This window comes from Pristis pectinata, chromosome 2 (genome assembly GCF_009764475.1).
Source record: "Pristis pectinata isolate sPriPec2 chromosome 2, sPriPec2.1.pri, whole genome shotgun sequence".
Classification (NCBI taxonomy): Eukaryota; Metazoa; Chordata; class Chondrichthyes; order Rhinopristiformes; family Pristidae; genus Pristis; species Pristis pectinata.
This window is the reverse complement of record NC_067406.1, coordinates 115,711,709-115,720,904: the sequence shown is the minus strand read 5'-3', so window position 1 is coordinate 115,720,904 and position 9,196 is coordinate 115,711,709. Positions and strand designations below refer to the sequence as shown.

Sequence of the window (9,196 nt, the reverse complement as noted above, 5' to 3'; positions counted from 1 at the left end):
TCTTAAAGAGTGGAATGACATTTGCAATTTTCCAGTCCTCCAGAACCATTCCTGACTCCAGTGATTCTTGAAAGATCACTACTAATGCCTCCACAATCTCTTCAGCTACCCATTTCAGAACTCTGGGGTGTAGTCCATCTGATCCAAGTGACTTACTCACCTTCAAACCTTTCAGCTTCATAAGCACCTTCTCCTAAGTAATAGCGACTACAGTCATTTATGCCCCCTGACTCTCTTGAATTTCTGGCATGTTGCTGGTGTCTTCCACTGTGAAGACTGATGCAAAATACTTACTCAGTTTGTCTGCTATTTCTTTGTTCCCCATTACTATCCCTCCAGCGTCATTTTCCAGCAGTCCGATGTCCACCCTTGCCTCTCTGTTACTCTTTATATATCTGAAAAGGCTTTTGCTATCTTCTTTTATATTATTGGCTAGCTTACCTTCATATTTCATCTTTTCTCCCCTTATTGCTTTTTTAGTTGCCTTCTGTTGTTTTTAAAAAGCTTCCCAATCCTCTAGCTTCCCAGTAATTTTTGCAATATCGTATGCCCTCTCTTTTGCTTTTGTCTTGACTTCCCTTGTCAGCCACGGCTGCCTCATCCTCCCTTTAGAATGCTTCTTCTTCTTTGGGATGAACAGATCCTGTGTCTTCCGAATTACTCCCAGAAACTCCTGCCGTAGCTGTTCTACCGTCATCCTTGCTAGGGTCCCCTTCCAATCAACTTTGGCCAGCTTCTCTCTCAAATCTCTGTAGTTAGCTTTACTCAGCTGTAACACGGATACATCTGATTTTTGCTTCTCCCTCTCAAACTGCAGGGTGAATTCTATCACATTATGATCACTGCCTCCTAAGGGTTCCTTTACTTTAATCTCCCTAATCAAATCTGGTTCATTGCACAACACATGGTTTTGTATGCCATCCATACAGATCATTTCATCACATCAGTACATTAAGGTAGTATAAGGGAAAAGCAATAACAGAATGCAGAATAAAGTGTTACAGTAACAGAGAAAGTGCAGTGCAGGCAAATAATAAGGTGCAAGACCATACGAGGTAGACTGTGAAGTCAAGAGTTAATCTTATCATACAAGGGGACCGTTCAATAGTCTTATAACAGCAGGACAAAAGCTGTCCTTGAGCCTGGTGGTATGTGCCTTCATATCTTCTGCCCTATGGGAGGATGGAGAAGAGGAAATGACCGGGGTGGGTGGGGTCTTTGATTATGTTGGCTGCTTTTCTGAGACATGAAAAGTGTAGACAGAGTCCATGGAGGGGAAGCTGGTTTTCGTGATGTGCTGAGCTGTGTCCACAACTCTCTGCAGTTTCTTGCGGTCTCGGGCAGAGTATTGCCATAATGCTTCCAGATAGGATGCTTTCTATGGTGCAGCTATAAAAATTGGTGAGGGTGAACAGGGACATGCCAAATTTTTTTAGGAATTTGGAAGTAGAGGAAGTAGAGGCACTGGTGAGCTTTCTTGGCCATGGCATCTATATGATTGGACCAAGCAGGCTATTAGTGATGTTCACTCCTAGGAAATTGAAGCCTCAACCTCTGCATTGTCGATGTAAACAGGAGCCTATGTACCGCCCCCCTTCCTGAAGTCAATGACCAGCTCTCTTGTTTTGCTGACATTGAGGGAGAAATTGTTATCATGACACCATAACACTGGGCTCTATCTCCTTCCTGTACTCCAACTCATCATCATTTGAGATTTGGCAGTGGTGTCATCTGCAAGCTTGTAGATGGAGTTAGAGCAGAATCAGGGTCCCAGTTCCTGCACTTCCTTTAACACACCAGGCCCCTGTTTTCCACACTCCCTTTAACACACTGGAGCCTTAATTCCAGCATTCACTTTAAAATTACCAGGTTTACTGGAAAGTTCATTATGCTATTATGTAACATTTAAAAGACAGGAATTAAAAGTGCGTTGGTGCATTAATAGAAGTAATACCCAATAGTCTGGAAAATCTGCCAATCTGCTATCACCAAAGTCCTGAGATCATCAGAGTTTTGCTTTAGTGTGAAACTATTAAATGATGGTGTACAGAGTGTACAGAGTGACCCAGGTGTCCTGGTACAAGTAACACAGAAAGTCAACTTGCAAGCACAGCATCTAATTAGAAAGGCAAATGGGAGGTTGCCTTTAATTGTAAGAAGGATTGTGGTACAAAAGGGTGTGAGAACCTAAAATTAGAGAGCATAGGCTTAAGGTGAGCGGTGAAAGATTTAAAGGGGATCCAAGGGGCGAGTTTTTCACACAGAGGGTGATGGGTATATGGAAGAAGCTGCCAGAGGAAGTGACAGAGGCAGATAAAATTACAGCATTTAAAAGGCATTTAGACAGGTACATGGATAGGAAAGATTTATAGTGATATGGGTCAAATGCAGGCAAATGGGACTAGCCCAGGTCAGCACCTCGGTCAGAATGGACAAGTCAGGCTGAAGATTGTCAGCTTGTTTCTGTGCTGTCTAACTCTATGACTCCTTACACCAACTACTACTATTTACATTCCAATTGATATGATGAGGTTATTTAGGCAGGAACAAGCGCCAGTAGTTCAATAACAAATAAATATAATTTTATTGCTTTAAATATAAATACAATGGAACCGAACATTAATGTTTCAAAGCAAGGCCAGTATTTTCAACACATAATACTTCTTATAAATCCACAAAAATTCAGGACTATTTAGAGTTTAAATGAATAAACCTGAAGGAAATCTATCAAGTAATCCACAAAACTTTGTTTTTGGATGCTGGATGCTGTGGTTTAAAGACATTGACTCATTCTTAGCCTTTCAATCTTTAATAGTATTTTGTAACTTCCTGGGAAATTTCCAAATTACATCATCTCGCCACTGAGTAACAGGACTCTGATTATAAGTAGACGACCTGAACAATGAGGGTTAGAAACATCTTCAGCATCACAACAGTAGTGAGAAGAATATTTTGAAAACTGTTTAAGCAAGGAAAATGAACAGCCGAGTTCTTCTCACCATCGTAACCCTGTTTGTACTATATGTGGCTTCCACACAAGGTAAGCAATTGCCTGGCTTTATCTTAACTAGCAATATGCAAGCTCTAAAATCTTGTGAAAACAATTACAATTGTTTATTTAATGACCATTGCTATAGCAATATAACGGCAAAGTGTTTGTATACAATTTATAATTTTGACACAAACATCAAATATATTAACACTTTAAGAGCTATTAATGCTTGAGTAAGTTTATAGTTTTTAATATAGAGTATATGAAATTCACAGATAGACTTAAATAATACTGATAATGTGTCAGTGAATATATTGAAATGAAGCAATGGGTTCTTAAAAAATCCAGAATACCCAAGATACCTTTAGGGATCAGTTCTATGCATCAGTAATTTGAAATGTGCATCAATGTATGCTGGGATGGACTTAAATCATTTACTACTGAATGATTTAGCTCTAATTACATAATTGTGGGAGTACACCAATCACAGGATTGCTTTGGTTCAAGGAAGATACTCACTGCTTCCTTTTCCAGGCAATTAAAAAGGTTAATAAATCTGGCACTGCAAGCAATGCCTCTTCTCCAGATTCACTGTACTGAGATAACACAATTCGATGTAAGGTTCTGTCAAGGCCTTAGACAAATTAATTAGCAGGTCTGCTAACCAGTTCCTATACAGTGACCATTTCAGAGTCCATAAGAATATACAAAGTAGGATCAGGAGTCAATGTCAATGGGCATCAAAGGGAAAGTACTCCAGTAGGTGGAGGCACACCGTGCATAAAGGAAGATGGCTGTGGTTGTCAATCATCTCAGCCCCAGGGCAAAGCTGCAGGGCAGTGTCCTCGGCCAATCATTTTCAGCTTCTTCATCAATGACCTTCCTTTCAGGTCAGAAATGGGGGTGCTTGCTAATGATTGCACTATGTTCAATTCCATTCAAATCTCCTCAGCAAATGAAATTGTCCATGCTTGTATGCAGCAAAACCTAGACAACATTCAGGCATAGGATGATAAGTGGTAAGTAACAGTCGTACCAACAGAAGTGTCAGGCAATGACTATCTCCAACAAGAAAAGTCTAGCCACCCACTCTTATCACTCAATGGCATTACCACTGCCCCATCAACCTCCTGGGGACCACCGTTGACCAGAATTCACCTGGATCATTTATATGAACACCATGACTACATTGAGACAGACAAAGGCTGAGGATATTACAGGAGGTGCAGGTGAATCTCTGTCTCACCTGAAAGGACTGTTTGCACTGCCCCTGCCATAGGTGCAACACCTGTCCCTACACCACCTCCATCACTTCCATCCAGGGACCCAAATAGTCCTTTCAGGTGAGACAGACATTCACCTGCACCTCCCTTAATATCATCTGCTGCATCCGATGCTCCAAGTGTGGCCTCCTCTACACTGGTGAGACCAAATGCAGACTAGGTGACCATTTCGCAGAACACCTGCACTCGTCCTTAACTGCGATCTGCATCTCCCCGTTGGCAGTCACTTCAACTCCTCCTCCCACACTATCACAGATATGTCAGTCCTCAGCCTCCTCCACTGCCAGGAGAAGTCCAAGTGCAAACTGGAGGAACAACACCTCATTTTCTGTCTTGTAACCTTGCAGCCTCACGGCATGAACATTGAATTCTCCTACTTTAAGAAAAGAAAAAGGCAACTGTATATATATTTAGTAAGAAGGGCTGGACATTGATTAATCAATTATTAATGAAGCTGAAATTAAATTTAAATTAGTGTTACTGAAACAGTAACAGCTCATGTTCATTAACTTTAAGATAAAGCACGTTAATGATTTGAACTTTGCTTCAAGTGTTGGAAGTGTTAGTCATTCCAACTTTCAGGCAAATAGAGTGCACTTGCGTGGATTATGTTATCCATTTCATACAATGCAGTCATAACCCAGCAGATTATGCTATCAAGTATCCAGATACTGAGTAGTAAAATTTGCAAGTCAAGGGACTAGGGAGCCATTGATAGGAAAGACTAAAGATGTCATTCTGAGAGAAAGATTTGAATGCCACAGCATGTGCTCCTTGGGAAAGGAAATAGTAGAGCCAGGTTCACCACCTCCTTGTAAAATTCACCTAGACAGATAAAACCTCAATTTATATTCTTGTCTGAATGCACAACTTCTTCTGTGCTGCCGCCATTAATGGTATACTTTACTCCTGAAATGGGGACCGATTTCTAATCCAAAGGCAGGAATATCACAACTGAGTGACTTTTTCCTCAATGCTCTTCATATGGAGATATGGGTTTTGGACTTCCAAAGTGAGAGTCAGTTTTATGGTGTGAAGTAGCAAGACAATTAATAGGACAACACCCTTATAGTGTTAGAGAGACAGTTAGGGTGCCTCCTTGTAGTGGTGACAAAAGATGTATATGAATTTATAAGAAAAAAAATCAAGTGACATGTATAAAGTGTGTCCCATCTGTTCATTCCACAGCTGCATCTCTTGGGAATTCAAGAGTGAGCCTGCGCTGCCAGTGCATCAATACAAATTCCAAATTTATCCATCCCAAGCGCATGAAGAATATTGAAATTATTCCAAGTGGTCCACACTGCTCTCAAACTGAAATCATGTAAGTTTTAATTAGAGTGGTTATAAATAATCTTCTAGTTTGTGTGAATAATATCTGCACTGCATTCATTGGATATTATTACATATTATACTGAAATAATTGTCATCTTTCATTTTCTTCAGTGCAATCCTTAAAAATGATTCCTTGGTGTGTTTGAACCCTGAAGCCTATTGGGTGAAGAAAATCATTGAAATGATAACCAACAGGTAAGTTTCAGACATGAGTTTGCGCTAAAACAATAGAAGCGTAGATTGAATCAGAAGGTAAGAAAAGGCCACAAAAAAAGGATTGAATTTAGCTACCCAGATACAACATGGAAATCAAAGGAAAGAAAGACACAACATATGTTGGAAGGATTTTTATTTTCTCCATCTGAGCAGATTGCCTGTCCTTTATCGGAACCCACTTGAAATTGGAAATGAATGTCAAGCAGATTCTGGAAAGAGCTGGAGATATGCTCCAGCAAATGGCCTCCATATAGTAGAGGAGGACATTTACTTGACTAAGTACAGAAGTTAACAATAGAGTTCGCATAGAAAGTTTGGAGACCAGAAAAGGGCAAATTGAAGTGAAGATGTAAATAATGCTGCTCACATTTATAACTTACTTCATTCTGTTAAATATGTGTAGAAGAGGGAACAGAAGTATCATTGAAGGGAAACCAGTAACAACTAGGATATTTCATGAGTACCTCACAAAGCAAAATTTTCTGTGCTATCAACATCCCACAATGATACATTTGGAATTTGTCCTTGGTACTAATACAATATTCTCATATATACTGGCTTGAGGGATTGAGTTATGGAAAGAGGTTTAGCAGGTTGGGAATGTTTTCCCTGGAGCGTGGGTGATCGTATAGAGGTGTATAAAATTATGGGGGGGCATAGATAGGGTGAATGTGCACAGTATTTTTCCCAGCATTGGGGAATCAAGAACTAGAGGGCATAGGTTTAAGGTGAGAGGGGAGAGATTTAATAGGAACCTGAGGGGTAGCTTTATCTCCCAGAGGGTGGTCAGTATATGGAATGGGCTGACAGAGGAAGTGGTTGAGGCAGGTACATCAGCAACATTTAAAAGGTACTTGGACGGGTACATGGATAGGAAAGGTTTAGAAGGATATGGGCCAAAAGTAAGCAAATGAGACTAGCTTAGATGGGAATCTTGGTTGGCATGGACCAGTTGGGTCGAAGAGCCCGTTTCCATGCTGTATGACTCTATGACATTCATATTTATCCACTTTTCATATTCCCATTCTTACTTGTTCAATACCAAGTGCAACGAAGGTCAACCAACTACTTGGGCTTGGCGTATCAACATCAAAACTCTAGTAGTTAATTCCATATGGAGATATGACTTATCTATTTTTCACCCAAAAGTTTTCACAGGAGACAGAACATTATCTTGTCAGACATTAACATCTGTTCAACATTTATCCTTGTTATTAGGGACTTAAGGGTTAGATAATGAAGAGAGAAATTAGACTTACTCCCTGGGATGTATAAGAGGTATTGGTGATTCTTTTGAGATTTTAGGACTTTAAAAGAAATTGAGAGGGTAGACAGAGAGTGGAAGGTTTCTGCTGATAGTATAATCTCTAGTATAATGGGTTATAATGATAAATTAAAACCATTAAGTTCAGGGAGGAAATTAAAAATAGTTCTTGATTTAAAAGATTCCATAAAAATAAGTAGATCCTAGCTCGGGTAATAATTTTAAATGTAAGGTTACTAGTTTGATTTTCCAACTAAAAGATATGAAGTCAAAGCAGATGCATGTAGTTACAGTACAAATCAGTGATGATATCATTGAATGCTGGAAGAAGTTTAAACAGAACATCCTTTTATTGAAGAGAGTAGCTCTCAATTAGACTGCAGTGCCTGGGTGCAACAATGTATCAACAGTCATACAATGCAGAATACAACAGTGCTCAATGATACTCTACACATAACTGCAAGGTTTGGGTCGAATGGCCTTTTCCTGTTGCTATGTTTATGAGTCTTTTGGGAAAATTATACATGAACTTAATTACTGAAATAAACATATAAATATTTATTTTAGAAATTGACTGTTTTCCTAAACACTTTTACCATGTGTTCCAATTTGTGACCTAGTAGTTTTCATAATTTCTTATATTTTCTACAGTTCCAAGAAAGCTGATGAAACTCAATCATAGAAGATGGATGGCTAAGCGCTAAAAATGTGACACTTATTCGCAATCGAGGTTCTGGACCAGCTCAGGAACGTACAGTTATTTACTTTCATGCTCAGCCCTGTCACAGATTTATATCAGCCTATGAAAGAATCTCTGGTTTAAAACAGTATTCATCACTCCTTGCCAATTAGGATGCTCACTCCATCTATGCCATCTTCAGTTGCTTACTATCCCTCATCTGAGCTTTTGTAATTTCCTATTTATTTATTTGAGAATTTTATTTCTGTGAAACTGGATGTGGCACTTAGTAACGGTTCTGTGGTGAGAGATCAGTGGGAAGTGGAGTAATTGTAAAAAAATTTTGCCATTTCTGCAGGGCTGTGCTGATCCCTGCTTAAGTGATGGCAAGAGACAAATGAAAATTCAGGACATGGGTGTTCTCTTAGTTGCGATTTCATGAATCTGTGTGGTGGCACCCAAAGATTAGACATGGAATGTGTGGTTAAACACCTGGACTATTTTAATTCTGTTATCACATTGCCAGTCACTTGTTGCCAGGTCATGGTTCTGCAGAAGGTACAACTCGGGGGAAAGAAATTTGCAAGTTCAGCACAGTATAATGCCAGTAATGTCATGGATTTTTATTGTAATAGGTTTCATTTGTATTTTATTTATTTACCTTGATTATTTATAAAATGGCTTATTTATGTGTAAGTATTTAATTATTTTGATGTCACTAAGATCTGTGTATGTGACATTAAGATGTAACTTTTATTTGTTGAAAATTAATATTATGAAATATTTATATTCCAATAAATGAAGAATTGTTTTCTATCTTTATTACAAAATTTTTAAGTGGCTGGTCTAAGAATTCTTCTGTGCCGCACAACGTTTGTATCCACCATTTTATCTGCATTCTTTTGTGTTCATGTAACATAGTTCTGGAAATTCAATCCCCGTCCTCCGTGTATGTGTTGCAAATGCAAATGGAGGGTCTCATCACCCCTTGTGTTGTGTTAGGATGTAGTAATGTCTTTTGATCATTCACATCCCATTCATTCTGCTAAATGTTACTGTATCTTAGGAATATCATAAGTGACATAGTGATTGAGATGTCGTCTGAGAGAATCATCACCACTATTTCCATCTGGCCTCTGTCACGTATGCTCAATATTGTACACTAACACAATTAAATATCCCTTGAGACAAAACACAAAAGGGGGAAACACTGATTGGACACACCAACTGTCAATCAGATGGGTATTTGATCAGCGTGGTTGTGACACAGTATTCTCCCAGTGTGTCAGGTGAGCTGTGAGTGTCAATAATCTCCAGTTTCAGGCTGAATGGTCCCAGTCAAACTCACAGGGCTGGGTCATCCTTAGCCCACTCATTCAAATCCTTGACTATTCGATCGAGTATTCACCGATAAAGCTGTTGGTCAT

General features: G+C 39.2%; 1 protein-coding gene across 1 annotated transcript; it reads left to right on the top strand.

Annotated features, from left to right (window-relative positions):
* The first annotated feature begins 2,809 nt into the window (after positions 1-2,809).
* Positions 2,810-8,593, top strand: LOC127587007 (interleukin-8-like). The gene is made up of 4 exons (XM_052045111.1): positions 2,810-3,040; positions 5,464-5,599; positions 5,722-5,805; positions 7,742-8,593. Exons 1-4 carry the CDS (start codon positions 2,977-2,979, stop codon positions 7,770-7,772), a joined length of 315 nt encoding a protein of 104 aa, XP_051901071.1. The 5' UTR covers positions 2,810-2,976; the 3' UTR covers positions 7,773-8,593.
* The last annotated feature ends 603 nt before the right edge of the window (positions 8,594-9,196 follow it).